The sequence below is a fragment of the Schistocerca americana genome, chromosome 3 (genome assembly GCF_021461395.2).
Source record: "Schistocerca americana isolate TAMUIC-IGC-003095 chromosome 3, iqSchAmer2.1, whole genome shotgun sequence".
Taxonomy (NCBI): Eukaryota; Metazoa; Arthropoda; class Insecta; order Orthoptera; family Acrididae; genus Schistocerca; species Schistocerca americana.
Genome location: NC_060121.1, coordinates 403,631,576 through 403,650,008, shown reverse-complemented (window position 1 = coordinate 403,650,008; position 18,433 = coordinate 403,631,576). Strand labels below are relative to the sequence as shown.

Genomic DNA, 18,433 nt, shown 5'->3' with positions numbered 1-18,433 from the left:
TCCCGCGTCCGGCCATCCTGATTTAGGTTTTCCGTGATTTCCCTAAATCGCTCCAGGCAAATGCCGGGATGGTTCCTTTCAAAGGGCACGGCCGACTTCCTTCCCCGTCCTTCCCTAATCCGATGGGACCGATGACCTCGCTGTCTGGTCTCCTTCCCCAAAAACAACAACAACATGCACGTTTCTAATATCTAACAGGAATGACTCCCAGATGCTGTCCATATTTTTCCAGCACATAAAGAGGCAGGTTGGATCAATTTCGCCAAATGTTTTTATGTCTGATTTGACCGAGTCTTTCTTTATTGCATGGAATGATGTCATGGCAGCTCCATCTATGCGACTTTTGTACATGGCATGTTGATAGATGTTGGAGGAAGAATATCAAATGTAAGATTCAAGGTGTAGAAAAAAAAAGGTGAAGTATACAAGCAGATCAGAACTTTGATGCATGAGCAGGATGTAGATTCATTTGATGAGATGTTAAATATTGTGCTAGAGAGATTGGAATGTGATCCTGATACAGTTCAATTTGCCACATACTTCCGAGACAACTATGTTGGGAATACAAATTGTTGGGCATATTGCCATAGATTCAATGCTGGAATCAAAACCAACATGCATATAGAAAGAATGCATCGCACTATTAAATATATATATCTAGGTAGTACATGTGTCAAGCGTTTAGGCAAAGCTATTTTTGCATTGATGTCATTTGTGAAGCACAAGCTGTTTGACAGGCTTATTGTGCGAAATAAAGGTAAACTGACGAGTAAACTTAAGGACATTCGCCTTCGGCATAAATCAGGGAATAATATTAAGGAGGACTTCATTACTATGGAGTTTTCTGTTTGGAAAGTGCGTTCTTCTTCAAGAAGGTCAACAGATTATTTTGTATACGATAATGACTTTCAGTGCAACCGCAGATTGATGTGCATTAAATGTAGGGCTTGCATTCATAGGTATTCTTGTACATGTATTGACTATACCATCAAATGGAATATGTGCAAGCACATACATAGTGTTTGCCAGATTCAGTTAAAGCAGCAACCTTCTGAACACCAAGGAAATAGTGAAGTTACACTTATTGAGAGTGAAGATATTTCCATTGTAGACGAGAAAACAGAAATGCTAGTGGAGGTAACGAAAAAAAGTGTTAATGATTCTGTACCTTTGTCAGTCCAAAGAAGGGAACTTATCGCAGAGTTTTCTGGTATTGTATCTGAACTGACCTCAAATGACTTGGAAACTGCTAAAAAAATGTTGTTATCACTAAAGGCAACTGTAGCTGTCGGAATGTTGCAGCAAAAACAGGCATCGCTGCAAATAGAAAGGAAACAAGCACAAAAGATTTTATCTCAACGTAGACTGTACTCTACAAAGAAAAACAAAAGGAGTAATAATGCATCCCTGGTGTTACCAAATTCAGAAGAATCCAGCTTGATCAAATTATCTCTACTGGCAGACAAAGAAGATGCACTTGTGGAAAAAGGTATGTTACTAGTGCCCCCCCCCCTTCCCCTCCCAACAACGTACATCCCTGCAGCAAAAAATGTTTGTAATTAAGCAGTCTGGTAAAATTCTACGTATGACTCAAGTGGCATAGTGTGCTGCTGATGGCAATGATCAATCATGAAGTAAATAATTAATGCTGTTCCTGTTCTCTAGTTGTCAGCTTCTCGTATGTACCCTTGTTTGCTCAGTAATTTAATTATCCTTGTAAAGCAAACATTTAGAACAAGTATTTACAAGAAACAAAATATACAGAATAAATAAACTGTCATTGCCAGTATCACAGCACCACGCCGCCTGAGCTATAAGTAAAATTTAACCAGTGCTCTATTATCTATTAATGTCAGCAGTCTAATATAATATACTGTTTGCAGGTTCAGCTGTTCAAAAGCAACCAACAATAAAAAATACAGAGGGTGTAGCAGGTCCATTCCCCATTACAGCATGTTCCCTACAGCACAGCCCGACGAATCGTGACTATTATAAATCCAGGCGTTAATGTACCTTTTTGTTATAAAATATCATTCTAGTTTTATGCCATAGTTCCTCGTAACTTACAGCAATCCGGTTTGCAATTCTGCTTGCAGGCTCAACTCCCATGATTCAGCCAATAGCAAAACAGGCTGAGGTGGTATCTGGTCCGTCTCTCACTACATCGTATGTGCTGAAACACAGCCCGAGGAATAGTGAGTACTATGAATAAAGATATTAGTGCACCTCTGTGTTATGCCATTGTTTATTTTTGTCACAGCTCCTTATAAATTACTTACTGTAACTTAGTTTGCATTTCTGCCTGCAGGCTCAACTTCCACAATTCAACCAATACCAAAACAGGCTGTGGTGGTACCACATCCATCCATCGGTACAGTGCGTGTGTTGCTACACAACTCAACAAATAGTGATTTTCTATGAATTCAGGCATTAGTGCATCTCTTTATTATAAAATGTTATTCCAGCTTTATGCCATAGTCCCTTGTAAGTTATTTATAGCAATTTGGTTTTAAATGCTGATTGCAGGTGCTGTTCTCCCACATTTAAACCAGTGACAGGGCAGGATAAGATGGTATCAGTGCCTTCCCTTACTACAGCGCATGTGCTGCAACACGGCTATGGAATGGTATTATAAATTCAGGCAGTATTTGTGGATCCTTTCTGATCTGAAATTTTGCTTGTCAACTACAACCTTCTGTGGTGTCACCGCCAGACACCACACTTGCTAGGTGGTAGCCTTTAAATCGGCCGCGGTCCATTAGTATACGGCGGACCCGCGTGTCGCCACTGTCAGTGATAGCAGACCGAGCGCCACCACACAGCAGGTCTAGAGAGACTTACTAGCACTCGCCCCAGTTGTACAGCCGACTTTGCAAGGAACGGTTCACTGACAAATACGCTCTCATTTGCCGAGACGATAGTTAGCATAGCCTTCAGCTACATTTGCTACGACCTAGCAAGGCGCCGTATTCAATTGATATTGCGATTCTATTAATGTATCATCAAGAGCGATGTTCTACAAATGTGGATTAAAGTTAAGTATTCCAGAAGCTAAGTACTTTTCTTTATAGCATTCATTACGTATCCTGTTTCAGAACTCACGCCAGCCTGCGTGAGTTTAAGCGCGTGCCTTTCGGCTTCCTCTCATTGTGTCTAGGCTGTCTTGTCTAGACACAACACCTTCCTTATGACATTTCATTTCTGATTTATACCAAAGACGAGCGTCCTTTTGTTTAATTGAAATTTTTTACCACTTGTCAGACTGGTTTTTCTTCACAAAATATATTAGTACAAATATAGCTATGTAATAGTGTGATACATTCTTTCTGTATTGATATTATGGCCAATATTTCACATTACAAGCATAGGTAATTGTCTTGGTTACGAATTAAACTGTATCAGGATCACATACATCCTTGTTGTGGATCATGCTGTCTGCACTGGTGATTTGTTCACGTGTCCCAGTACACCTCGCACATGAAGTACACTTCACTAGGAAAATTAAAAAATGCTGTAACTTTTGAATCACTGCAGATAGGACATAAACTCTTTCACCCTAATCCATAAGAAACACTACAGTTTACATCCTTAATGGACATTACATGCAAGTTACACCAAGAATTATATTTAGCAATAGTTTTTAAATGAGGCTAAATTTCACTCCATAGTCTTCCTTATAATACTGTCATGCACACTTTATTTTACTCCTCACTGAACTTGAATTCAGAGAATCTTACCTTGCTCACTGAGGAGAAAGTGTCAGATGCAGTAAACACCAAATGAAAAGGCTAAAGAAGACAATGCAGTGTGGTAGTCAGCACTCAGTATGATAGAATCACCACTAGATATTGACATCTTCAGCCTTTAGTGCATAAATTCAAAAGTTTGATTAGTTGAACAGTCTTTTTAGCTTGAAGTAAATGAAGTTGTCAACATAGACAATACCCGACATTTTTATAATTTTCATTCAAGTTATGACTCACTATAAATAGATTTTTAAAACACAGGTTGGTTGTAAGACAGCATGGATGTGATAGATGGAACTACACCATCGACTATGCCTCTGAGAAGCACAAGCAGAATGTGGAGATGGTACTGGATGAAGCAAGTATCATTGACCATGACACCTAGCTAAACTGCTAGGTACAGAGTTCAGCTGTGTGGAGATGTACTTCATAGTGTTTACAATCCCAACATCAAGGGCACCTGCAGCTGCAGGGAAAGATTCTCAGAGTGAAGGTCGAAGGTGCTGCACTTCATATTGGACAGATCGTGCTTCAGTAGTGTGGTAATTTGCTGTCAGTCAGTGTGACTGCACTAGACATGTTGGTCAACTCTGGTCAAGTGCAGACTAACTTTTTTTTAGTTAGGCTATGTGCTAGGATCTTTGAATTATTTTCAACTTAGAGCAACATTGTTCCTTTTATTTGATTATTTTCTCAGAATGTGGCATACAGTATATAGGCAAGATTGTGAACTCACTTTGTATGAGTGTTTTCTCCATAATTCTCTCCCATGCCGCTCAGATGTCTAAAAATGCGTTCTTTGTGAAGACTGTCTCTGTAAGTTGAAGCAGTGACCAGCAACACAATATTCTGTTTACTCTTGATTCAATGCTTAACATATTCTGCAATTGACACTTATTACAAGTTAATAGCACTTGCATAAGCCAACAGCGAATGTGTTAATTGCTAAGATTTGAAACTTGTGAGTAGCCAAATGACATAATGCTAGTTTAATGGCTTCCTACTGCCCTCACAAATTATAAACATTAGTTTTTGAAATTTTTTTCCCCTTCACACCACTTTTCAGCACCTGATATGTGCTTGCAACATTTTTGCTATTTGGAAAGGTTTTAAAAAGTTTTATTTCAACATAGTTAGCCAAGATATTTTTAGCCAAAATAATCAAAGTTTAATTCTGCTAGCTGCAATGGTATGCAGTGAACTCTTTAAATGCTATTAGGAGACCTTACATGAGGATTGATTGTTGGGGGATATGGTAGTTACTTTATGCATTGATTACCTCTTTGTTCTGTGTTCAGGAGTGTAACAGGCTCGTACTGTATGTGATAAGACTAAAAGTTTTCCAATGAGAGTGTGGATGTGCAGTTCTTAACATACTAGACTTCCATTTGTTGGTGTTACAGTCGATTCCTAATCTAACAACACAGGTTCGTTTTTTCACTATTTTTGAAACTCCCTCCAGACTAATAGCCAGAATGCTTCTTTTGAGAATTTAGGGATTTTTCCTCCTAACTTTGGATGCCTGTTTCGTTGTTAGCCATTTCACCTTGTCAGTTACATAATGGTAAAATTTTACTTGTGGTTCAGGTGGCGTGCTGTGCTGGTGTCAATAGCGACCAACCATGAAATAAATAGTTAATCCTGTTCCTACTCTATGTTCTTGCATGTACCCGCATCTGCACAGTAAATTAATTATCCTAGTAAAGCGAACATTTAGAAAAAGTGCTTACAAGAAATGAAATATTAGAGAATAATTTCCAGCACTGCACGGTCGTTGCCAACATCACTGCACGAGGGCGCCTAAGCCATAAGTAAAGTTTAACCCATATAAATGTGATATCTTCTTGTTTCCTCATTGTCATGCCACAAGGAGCATAAGTGCACCAGCTAATGTGCAGCAATAAGTTAATAAGTTACTTGTCCTGTGACGAGTCGGAGAATTAAAGTGCCATAAGATTACACCAAGCTTCCTGGTACGACAGTGGCCACCAATAGACACTGTAGTATTCGTGAGGATGAATGTGTCAAGTTGACAGATTCTCAGTATGTCCTACAAATAATTATTTGATAGTGTGCACACTTGATTGTATTTGGGCCTAACTTTTTGTTCTTAGTATTGGTTACGTTGAGGCTGCTGTGCATCTCATCTCTACTGTGATTTTCAGAGCAACTGTATCACCTAAATTTCTAATCCAAAGTTCCATTAATGTGGTTGTTCTTGAATCCTGTAGTCTAGGATTATCTTTTCACACAATTTCTTATGGTATTTCCAGTACTTGAGAAGGAACTCACAAATTGTTCATTGTTTTGAACACATATTATCCACTGCCCACTTACTGTTCCATATTGAAGCATAACTACTGTTTTGTAATAGGATTAGTTACATTTGGCTTGTAAATGTCATGTGACGTTACACATTGTGCCACAATAATCTTTACTAATCGTTAATTGTGTCTAAAATCAATAAAGTCTTAGGCCAACATTCCTTACTAGTTCCAAACTGTTTGCAGTTTTCACCACTGGCTTGTGAAATATACTTGATTACACTTTCGATACACACAATGTACTAGTGCTACCATTGTGTGTCTGTGCCCAGTGCATGTCAGGAGAGCACCAAACTGGGCAGTGACTTTTAAGTATTTTATTTACTGCCAAAAATATGTCAATAAAAACAAATAAATCACGAAAGTAAAAACTGAGATCAACCCATCTGGAGCTGACAAACTTCCATTGCTCGACTGATTGCTGTGGGATGTTGATAGTTAGATAAAATGGTGTCTTTTTCCTTCACAATATATAGTGTAAAACATCATCCCATCCCCTGTGTTAGTCTCACCTGCAAAGTTAACACACATCCAAAGGTTATACTTGACAGTATTACATTTCCAGATCAGGATGATCAGTATTTAAATTCTGGTTTTCTGTACATTTGAGGTGCAATGAGTCTCATTTGCCATGCCATGTTGATGTCTTATGCTGATTTCTCTTAGACAGGTAACTTTTTGAAACTGAATAAACTCACTGCACTGTTCATGGTAACATAACTTATTTATAGTTTCCATCAGATAATACTAACCTTACAAGAATTCTAGAGCTATAATTTATGGGTTGAAAGGCTGTGGTCAGTGTATAAAACTATTACTCCAAGTGTGGGAGACATCTTCAGAGGTACAATGGTAACTTCCATTCTACCTCGGAAGATGTCTCCCGCAGTTAGAGATGAAACGTCAGGAAGAAGTAATTTTACACATCAACCATGGCCTTTTAACCTGGAAATTTTGATTCAAGAAAATGCTGGCCATGAAAGTCTACATTGTATGACTTTACAAAAATTGTCACCTGCTGTGTCCCATAGAAGTAAATAGTTAATAGTAGTAATGTTTAAGCACATACTAAATAAATCAATTATATTCAGCAACATGTTCAAGCATATTATTTAAGGATGTATCATTCAAAATTAAGCACAATTTGTTTGTTTTCACTGAGAAAGAAATAGAACTACACAATCAATTTATTCTACACTATGCTAATCTTTATTTTACCTCCTTGTGCTGCTGTGGATTGGAAATAATACCTGGCAGAAGAGACATGGTGTGACTTGGATCCATTGTCTGAATGGAAATTTGGTATACTTAAAAGCTTTATAGAAGAGTTCAGGACATGTCAAATTAGCAACAGATAAAATATTTGCACACCATTATTTCTAGATACTATTTTTGTACTACAATATGCTAAGAGGGCAGATTCTCTATATTGATCTGTTTCACCTTGTTCAAGTACTTAACACTATGTTGCCTACTATGTAGCCTTTTGACGTTGCATACAGCTAAACAAAAGGACACTTTCATTTTGGGAACTGCTTTTCAACAATGAAATTATTTCAGAGATAGTACTCAGAACCATTGAAAAAGACTACATCATTGCCAGATAAGTAAAGCAAAATTCTGTCTCAAAAGTAACTGACAATATGTAAATCAAGATAATTGTTGGTTTTTGTTATTTTTGGGGGGCTTTTAGATAAGTGTGTGAAGAACTGGATTGGTTGTATGCTATAAACGGCACTGGTAGACTGAATTTTGGAGCAACTATACCCTTGAAATGTCTATTATTTTGCCTTTGATTTGATGTTTCAGCAACCTGTGATGCCAGGAAACTCACAGATAAACTAAATCATGTGCCAGATGTCGAGCACCATTGTGTTTGGAAGTTCCATTGTTCTGTGTGCAAACAGTTTTGGAAGTTTGGATGAATCAAGTTTCTGAAACTGACTGGAAAGAAACTTAATTATCAAAAACTAAGATTTTATTGCAATTCATGATACTGTGAAATATTTTTATAATTGCTGTACATTCAGCTAAAAGTTACAGTAAAATTTTCTTGTAAGTTATGCCTGCAGAAACTTTTGTACTGAATTTAATCTTTTCTTTTGGTTTATAATTTTGATGTAAAAATCTATTTTCTGTTTAACTATGAAGTTTCAATTGTGTATCTTAATATTTGTAGCTGATGTGTAGAATATTTGAAAACTGTTTTTTCACATTCTGTATGTTTTGTACGTCACTGTATCACTTCATAAAGTCTATAAGATATGATGACAAATTGTGAATATAGTCTTAAAATTGTACTAATAAATCCTAATTAAAAATTTAATATTTAAATTCCAATCAACTGTTTAATTTTTTCCCATAACATACTCAAAATGTAAATGTGTCCTGATGACCCTGGTGTATCTTACGTGTTGCAATGTTTAAGTGTGCCAAGTAACAGGTAATAATGAGAGAGAATTCGTATGCGTGACTCTGCATTGGCAGTGTAAGCTGTGAACGCAATTTCATGTTAGCAAAAGCAAGCATCATCTGCAGGGAACCAGTGACTGTTGGATGTTGAAATTGTAGACCAGCCACAAGTTACATGTAATTTTTCTTTATTTTGAGTAGTTTCACTCAACAAATGTGAGCAGCTTCATAAAATTATGTGGCCAACAGCCACACATTACTTATGTCAGACTGTATACAGCACCGACGCCATACAAAAATAAAACAACAAACGAATGGACATCCATGTTAGTTTTTGGGATTTGAAATAAGTCGCAGATCTCGACCTGATACTTTGATTCTGTCTTTATTCAATGCCAAAGAGCCTATGCTTTGAAAGGCCCTTTTAATTTGCAGAATATTCCTAAAATTTTGCAGCTTGGAAGTTTTTGAATAATGAAGTAAAATAAATTTCTGGTAACATGAAACTCTTGCAGTTAGGTGGTTGTAACCCGCATAGGGTAGTTCATTGCACTTTTAAAACTGGAGTGTCACAAACAAATTGAGAAAGACCACCATTTTCAGAGCCTCGTATTGTGTGTTTCACGATTTGCATACGCGAAGGTGTCAATATACAGAATATATAGTGTCTTCAGGTTTTACTTTGCAATTCTGTGGCATAAAATGGATTGAAAATGTGGCCCAACTAGCTTTAAAATTCTCCCACATCTAGGAACTTATATTTCTCAATTGGCTTAAAATTAAACTCTTACCTGATTCAGAGTGTTTGGAAACTCTATCTTAACAGTTGGTGACAAATTCTTAGGTCAAAAATTGGCTTTTTTTCACTGACAGCACATCCTTTCAAAAAATTTTATGTGATTTTCTAACTGATGTACCTATGGCTTATTTTTTGTGTAATGAGTTGTTCACTTGTACCACCTCATTAATGCAGCAAGTTGTCAGTTCAGACATTTTGCATAATCAGAAAATCCCTCGTGTAGGCTGACATGAAGAATATTAAGAATCTGATCACTGCACAATGCTTCGTGTATTTTGGATTTCACTGCAAAGGTACCAAAAGAAAGTTAAGGACTTGACTGACTGACATCTTGAGGCTAAAAGATGGAATGCATTCTTGTATTATTGATATAATACAAAAGCTACTTGAAGGCGAACCACTGAAATATAAACCTACACATGCCATTTCATGTTTGGACCCATCAGCAGCATTAAATCAAGAAACAGCTGTATAAAGATTGACATTATGACTTTAAATTCTCTTTCTGGTGAAAATTTGTGTTTGTGTCAAACAACAATTTGTCAATATTTGTAACGATGCTCATATTCAAAAAGAAAAAATTGGAATTTTTCAAAATAAGTGAAACTTGGTTGGATGAACCTCATTACATTGCCACAAAAGAATGTTGTAATTTTGTAGATTTTCTTAAAATAATGTCAGTACTTTCACCTGGAAATGCTGTTGTAGAAAGAGGTTTTTCAATAAACTCTGAATGTATTTCCAGAATTGATGCTCACTCTGTAGCAGCGTGTGCGCTGATATGAAACTTCCTGTCAGATTGAGAATGTGTGCCAGAGCTAGACTCAAACTTGAGTAGGCGGTGACGTACTGGCAGAAATGAGGTTGGGGTTTGAGTCGTACACGGGTAGTTCAGATAAGAGAGCACTTGCCCAAGTTTGAGTCTTGGTCTGGCACACAATTTTAATCTGTCAGGAAGTTTCTGAGTGTATTGTTGAGAGTTAGAGTGAAAAGTATTCTTGCTCATAATGCTTGCACAGTGTTGACAATTTTAAAATCAACAGAAGTTTAATTCTGTCTATGTGTAATGCAAGTTGCTTGTACATAGATGACAAAAGAAGCAACTAAGTGAAACTGAAAAACAACAAGAACAAAAATTATCCAGAAAAGGAATGAAATCTGAAATTAATGTGTTACAATCCCTGAAAACCAAAGAGTCAGCTGAAGCACCTAAAATTATGTCAGAAATTGATGTTTGAGAAAGTATACATTGGTAAGTGTGCTACAGAATGGTCGGTCAAAGTCAAACATGCAGGGTAGCTAATGCAGATGGGCAGGGATATGCAGGGTGTAAGTTCTACCTGTTACACACACTTGATCACTTGTCTCAACAGACTTAATGGGATGAAAAATCAGCTTTCGTGATAAACATTCAAACTGTCACATCACCAAGTAATCATCGATGAGTCGCCACAGTTTATTCAAATATAGCTAATACACAGTTCTGTAACTTCATAATACATAGCTTAGGTGTAATGACAATTTGCTGCAAAAGGAATTTTTTTGTAAACAAATCAATGTAAGATTATGAATACCTTAACAAAATTCAACGAGAAACTTCAAGTTTTCTTTCAAGATTAACTATAACATTCTACCATCATTAATCCATGAGATGTAACTGTGGATTTTAATCTGTCTGTTCTGTGTCACTATTTTCATGTACTGGCCATTTAACCCTTCAGTTGACCCTATTATGTCTGGCTTAAACAAACAGACAGTGTTGCATAAATGCAACCATGTGACATTTTGATGTGCACTATCCTTCAGATGATCACTCCACTTGGTCAGTCATGCTGTATGTGGTGTATATCTTGACATGGTTCATATCGGACATCATATATTTTTAAAACAAGCAATTTGTTCTTTCCAGTGTAGTATGTATGCCTAAACCCATACAGTAAATATAATGCATGACAACATTGAATTTGAAAATTCAGATTTGGTGGCCACCCTGATGTTTGTACAAAGAATAAATTACTTTTCTGCAAATAGATTCTGAAATTATGTAAAGCCTCAGTTTCATTATAAGAGGTAGCAGCCAAAAGCAAGGAAATGTCTGGCCATAGTGAGGTTTAACGTGGCAAAAATTGGGGAAATGTGCCATTTCATTTTCAATATTTTCGTTTGCTTTTGTTATATAATTTAGAACACTTGGTCCCCACAGAATCTGAAACTATAGAATTACTGAAGTAATCTGTAAACTAATTTGTATAGCAATTGTCCTTAATCGGGCCGTCAGTGGTGCCTCGACCCTACTTATTAAGCTACCATGGAACATGCCATATCCCAGTCAGTTTGCTGCACTAATTGTAACACTTACAGAACAAAAGCCATTAAATATTACATGCAGTACATGTGTGTGAAGCTACAGTTAGGGAACGGGGCCGGCCGAAGTGGCCGTGCAGTTAAAGGCGCTACAGTCTGGAACCGCAAGACCGCTACGGTCACAGGTTCGAATCCTGCCTCGGGCATGGATGTTTGTGATGTCCTTATGTTAGTTAGGTTTAACTAGTTCTAAGTTCTAGGGGACTAATGACCTCAGCAGTTGAGTCCCATAGTGCTCAGAGCCATTTGAACCATTAGGGAACGGGGCAAATTTGCTTTACACCCTTTACGTGTAAAATCTTAACCACTTTCACTAGGCCCAAATATAATTAGAATTAAAACATGTCTAAAGTGCGAAAATTACGGAACAAACCAGAGTCGAACACCTTAATCTCAAAGTCCATTCTCTGTTGTGTACAAAATTGTTTCTTGTGATACGTACTGACACTGCATACAACATAATGAGTTAAGTTTGTCACAGGAATAACTTGATTACCAATCTAGAGGGATATCGAAAAAGTTGCAGAAGTGGACGGCTTTGAATATACCCACAAGAAACTAAACTGAAACGTTCAAAGGAATTTTACATTGCAATGTTACAAATTATATTTCTACCAGCTTCATGCGATTTTTTCGCGGCGTATACACTGCCATTTTTTGTTATAAGATAAATGATCAATTAACGACAAAATAAACACATAATTGTAGCAAGCAACAAAGTTCGTCAAGACAGATATTCATTAAACTAAGTGCTCCAAGTTACAAAAATATCGGTGGATCTAAACAATACGTGAATGTTCCAGCACAATAAGCACACGCATATTGACAGAAGAATGTTGAAGATTAGGTGGGTAGATCACGTAACTAATGAGGAGGTATTGAATAGGATTGGGGAGAAGAGAAGTTTGTGGCACAACTTGACTAGAAGAAGGGATCGGTTGGTAGGACATGTCCTGAGGCATCAAGGGATCACAAATTTAGCATTGGAGGGTAAAAATCGTAGAGGGAGACCAAGAGATGAATACACTAAGCAGATTCAGAAGGATGTAGGTTGCAGTAGGTACTGGGAGATGAAGGAGCTTGCACAGGATAGATTAGCGTGGAGAGCTGCATCAAACCATTTTCAGGACTGAAGACCACAACAACAACATTGACAATATAAACCACGTTATGTTTATCTCCCTTTTTTCACAAAATTAACAGCGGTGACAAAATACACCATTGCACTTCTTATAAAAAAGTAACGAAACATTTCACTACTATAGTTGAGAAATCGTCAAAAAGCTGTTGCCAAACAGGTATTTTGTCTTCCTCTCCTAAGTAATCGTACTACTAAAAGACTGTCGGTGCAAGGAAAACAGGTATTTACTGATGATGCGTTATTTTGTTGGTCGTAAAAAGAGTTGTCAACACGTTTCACCTGGCCGCATGTAAAAACGATAACTATCGTACTAACATAAGGAATTTCTCAGTAACTACGTTAACTGTATATCTACATGTGAAAAGGCAACATGATAAGACTATTTATTGTTAAAATTAATGCCAAATTTCAGTTATAAATGAGAAAAACAATAACTATCTCAAAAGATTGGCGCGTATGCAGCCCATGTTATTGAAGGTGACATGTAAACACCAAAGATAAAGTTGTCCACGCCAGGTTCATCCAAAGCGAAGCAATCCTATTGGCTCTAGCTACCTTGAAATTCTATTGGTTGGTCTCGTTTCGAGCCGAGCTGTCCCAACGCCACCTATGTTCCTAGGTGGCGTTGGCTGTCCCCAACGGCAAGTGTACACTATTGTTGTCGGTTACAGTTCGTCCCTTTATCACAAACCAACGCAGCGAGAGGATTCAAACCACGCACGTAGTGTAGTGACCTTCACACAGTGCCATACTACACCTGACGACTGCTAAAGGATTTTACGACACCAGCTTTCTTTACGTGGTCTATTCTGTCCGGCATCAGCAAGGCAAGTGGGTCAGTACTCAGTACGCGCCAGTGGGTAGCCCCGTAAGTATTGAGAAATGGAGGTTTGCGTAGACAACGTGGAGTCAGCAGTGAATGCAGCTGCTGGAGGCGCATCACGTCTAGAACTGTGCAGTGCACTAAGTGAAGGAGGGCTGACACCAACAAAAGGCTTATTGACGATCATAAAAAGATTGATTTCAATTCCAGTTTTTGTTATGCTGAGACCAAGAAAAGGTTCAGATTTTGTTTTCTCCGCCGACGAACTGGAGGCAATATATACGGATGCATTAGTGTTAAGAGAAGCAGGCGCAGATGGTTTCGTGTTCGGTGCTCTTACCCGTAGAGGCGACGTTGATATAGCAGCGTGTAGGCGTGTACTTGAAATTGCGTCCGATAAACCCGTGACCTTCCACAGAGCATTTGATGTAACATGCGAGCCATATGGGGCGCTGGAAACGATCATAGACCTTGGCTTCTCGAGATTACTAACAAGCGGCCAAGCATCGTCGGCAGAAAAAGGATTGGAACTTATTAAGGAACTTATACTAAGGGCAAGAAACAGAATTATTGTCATGCCAGGAGCAGGAATAACAATAAAAAATTTGCCAGTAATACTAAATGAAACCAAAGCGAGAGAATTTCATGGCTCTGCACGCATTCCGAAACAATTAGTTTTGAGAAAAATTAATTGTTCAATGGCGTCTGATGATGATTCTGCGATGCTTGTTACAAGTACTGATGTGGTCAGAGAAATGGTTATCATATTTTCATCATATGCATGAATGTAAATAGTACTTTCCTGCTGTCTGGTAAAATTAAAATCTATTAGCTTACGTTCTTCATCTTTCCTGCTGTTCAAACTATTGTTTTTGGCAAAAGGAAATAATTTCAAGCACTATTCACGCAACCTGAAAGATTAGATGTTATGTCTCTGATAAAAATTTTCTTTGTGCTAAATCCAGATTAATTTTGAAAGACATTAAGATCGACATTATGTAAGAGATCCGACTCACAACTTACCAAATTACACAGTACCTAAGATTTTAAATGAATACTTCCAGTATTTTGTGTATATCAAAAAACCAAGCTGTATTTGAGTTCTGTATAGAACAATAGGCATGCCTGACCATGTAAGTCATTGCATGAACAGGTTCTCATGTCAAAAATGTGTGGGTATATTACCCCTATAAGGTTCACTTTGGAGTAAAACATGTTTTCAGGCTGATTTCCTTTGTAATGGAATTACTCTACATTACTTTTGTGGAGTATACAATATGCTGATTACATCAGACAAGTTAAAAACTGTGTGCTTTAATGAAACTCTCAGTCGTGCTACTCGACAAAACTGCTTGAAGTGATTGAGAAGCCTGTGTTATGTCAAAGCTTTGGCCTGGGTGGCATTCTACTTTAGTGCACTGCCTGTGAAAGGCAGATATCTTGTCCTTGTATAACACAGTTTTCTACTTGTCATATACTGTCAGTGTTCATTATTCACAACAGTATATCAAAGGTAACTGCACTATTTGCCTGTGCTGTCTCTCCAAATATCACAGGGTAAAGTTTAATTCTGAAATTTTTACAAGTAAACTAATTATGTACCTGTATCTTGTTTTTCTAGTGGTGGGCATGTTTTTAATATTTGTGCCATTATAAAGAAATGTATTTTATTTAAATGTGTTTCATTGTTAGACCATAGATGACAGAATGACAAGATAATTGTTAAACTAGTTTGCAAGAAAAGAACTAATTGCAGCTAAACTGAAATTTTGAATGATGAGCACTCTGCACCTAGGTGATGAATTAATTATCCTTATTTACCACCCTCCCCACTTATTTCAGATTCATTCTCAAGTAAAGCTTTCATAGTCAGAAGTTTACGTTTCACAGTGCTCATTTGTCTCTCTGTGCACAGTCATTTCAACTTACAGTGGATATCATGTTTTTAGATATTAATTTACATATATTATGTTGATCACGTGTTGTTTATGGTCACAAATTGATAACATAGATTGCAAAGTGCAGTACAAGTAAAATGTAACACAGATTGTTTAAAAATAAAATTAGAGTTTGTAAAGCAAGTTTCTTTAAATGGAATGTTTGCTTAGTGAAATAATGTTACATAGCTTCACTGAAACAAGATGACACATGCTTCAAACAAACACCAAGACACACATAATGTTGTTCAATAATGTAGCTCCATTGCAGCTTTATATATAGTTCCTTCGCCTGGAAAGTTACAGAAGAAAGATGGGGAGTACACGAATGCTCAGTGATTAAGTAGCAAAAGGGACCAATGTCACCATGTCAAAAGGCAGGTATCAGGGCATTGCAAAAGGGAAATTAAAAATGAAAAGTCTAGTCTCCATTAAAAGATCTGGAAAACTGGAAGTAGCACATAGGGCAACCAAAATGTTGGAGGAACACAAAATGTAGATTGGAAACAAAGAAGCAGGGTGACAGCAGACATGAAGACAAATACAAAGAAGAAGAGCCAAAAGTAAGAAAAGAAAAGTCAAATAGCTCAAATCTGTGACACTAAACAAGGAAATATTTTCAAATAACTTATGGGAATGCGTCTGGGTGACAGCTTTGACAACCACAAATATGTTGACAGGTGCACTTCCTGTCATTTTCAAGGCTTGAAATGCAATGACGGAGCACTGTGCATTTCTGCCCTGAAAATGATAGGGTGTGTACCTACATAAATATCAGTGATCGTTGAAAGCATCATCTGGTTACATTCCTGTAAGTTATTTGAACATTTTATACACTGAGAGGAACTCAAATTTCAGAAGGAAATATTTAATTGTGAAGTAACTGGGCAGAAAGGAAAGGAGATTTTGTAGCATTGAGGTTTTGGTCGCCTGACTTTGCAACAGTATTCTGGAATAAATTTCAGAGCACTCCGTAGTGTTTCATGGAGTGACACTTAATGGTGCTCCCTCCAATGGATGGGAATCTGATCTCAATTCGACAGGTTCTAAGCTATGTGCTGGATGCTCTCTCTTCTCTTTCATGAACATAAACAACAACATTGCACTCCAGTCACACTAAAAAATTCTCATTTGAAACATAACATTCACACTCAACTAAGGAAAGTTGTCCAAGTGATGCAGATAATGGCAGGCATTCCAATACCCTAACCAACAATGTCATTTGACATTAACATTTATGGGGTGAGAGCAGGAGGAGATGATGACATGGAACAGAGGTGGTGAAGACAATGTAGATTAGAGGATGGATTTGCAAATGTTGAGTCCAGATGGTAGCTGGAACAAGCAAATGCTGTAAAACAAATTCTTCATACTGTCGTAGAAGTCTTACCTATAGAAACCAGCAACTTGTATAAGGTATAAGTGCAGTACACCTGGTACCCATATTGACACATTACATCTTACCGATGTTAGCCTGGATTACATTGTGATAAGAAGGTGCAAAGAGTAAATTATGCAGTGACAATATGAGGAATATTTGGGAAAAAAGAGCTTGAGAAGGAACGTTGGAGTTTTCAGGATCTTCAACAATGATTCAGCCAGCATATTCCATAACTCTGTTATGGAGGAGACCCTCAAGATGTGGAGTGTGTCAATATTATACATTGAGAGATCACTATCTTTTTGGGACTGATGCAGCCTGCATTATCAGTAAACTATTCTTATATAGGATCCAAATGTAATAATATGAACAGGAATGCCAATATTTTGAGAAAAAAGCATTGCTATGTCTTTGGTTATGTTAAGTAGCTACTGTGTGCTTAATATTTATATGAGTACACTGATCTCTGTCAAGTGACGGTTAACTAAAAACAACTGCTCATTTCAAATTTGACTTTGATGTGTGTCATGCTGCTTATAGATAATTTGTAGGAGAATAAGCTAAATCTTTCATTTAATTTCCAGGGATCCTCAATTCCTTGTGTTGCGTGTGCTGGCAGCTTGTTAAAGATGTGTGTCCAACAAAGCAGAACTCCTCTCTGAAGCAAGAGCATAGATATGAAATATAAATTTTATGGTGTTTATCTAGTGCTGTGATTTTGTAGATACAGTTTATCTGAAATCAGCTTTTGCTATTATTAGCAAATATTAAGAAGTGAATGTACTGTAAAGTCAGAGTAAAAATTTAAAAATTCTTGATGAGATTTCTGCAAGATAGGCAGTTATCTACTTTACTTCATGTTCATTTTTCTACATAGTTATTATTATTATTATTATTATCATCATCATCATGCTCATATTATTTCATCTCCTTCAGCTCAGAAGTTAATATATTCTAACCCAGAACATGTAACAATATCACAGCCTGCTAAATGAATAGCAGTTTTGTCACTGTGTGTAACACACATCAGGAAATTACTGTGTTACATGCAGCCTGATGTAGCGTATTGCTCTACCATAAAGGACAGTATGAAGATCAAAAACCAAAATGTGACAACAGTTCATGTGACTGTCCTTAAAACAGTGAAAAATACTGATGACACTAAGCTTGTTACTTATTATGTTGCATAGATCATTTGTGCAATACAGTGTAAAGATGAGGAACAAGTCATTTTACATTCAAATAACAAAATGGACAGGCTTAGAAGGAGACTGATTATTTGGGACTGCACCAGACAAGATTTGAAAACCTGAGAGGTTAAAAGTGGGAGATTTGCTAATAAGCAAGACAGAGACTACTGGCAAAACACTGTGCAAGAGTTAATGAGGGTAGAAAACTAAGTGCATTATACAAGGTAGAAGTTGTAGGAAGTGGGAGGAGAGAATATATGTGGTAGAGGTGGGGGGGGGGGGGGGGCTATAAGTGGTAGACATGGGGGATTGGGGG

General features: G+C 37.3%; 1 protein-coding gene across 1 annotated transcript; it reads left to right on the top strand.

The window, feature by feature from the left end:
- Positions 1-13,403: 13,403 nt before the first annotated feature.
- Positions 13,404-17,608, top strand: LOC124606704 (copper homeostasis protein cutC homolog). Its single transcript, XM_047138732.1, has 2 exons — positions 13,404-14,396; positions 17,512-17,608. Exon 1 carries the CDS (start codon positions 13,669-13,671, stop codon positions 14,392-14,394), a length of 726 nt encoding a protein of 241 aa, XP_046994688.1. The 5' UTR covers positions 13,404-13,668; the 3' UTR covers positions 14,395-14,396; positions 17,512-17,608.
- The last annotated feature ends 825 nt before the right edge of the window (positions 17,609-18,433 follow it).

Excerpts from the sequence above, each read along its gene's own strand:
- LOC124606704 (XM_047138732.1), top strand. The coding sequence starts at position 13,669 with ATGGAGGTTTGCGTAGACAACGTGGAGTCAGCAGTGAATGCAGCTGCT.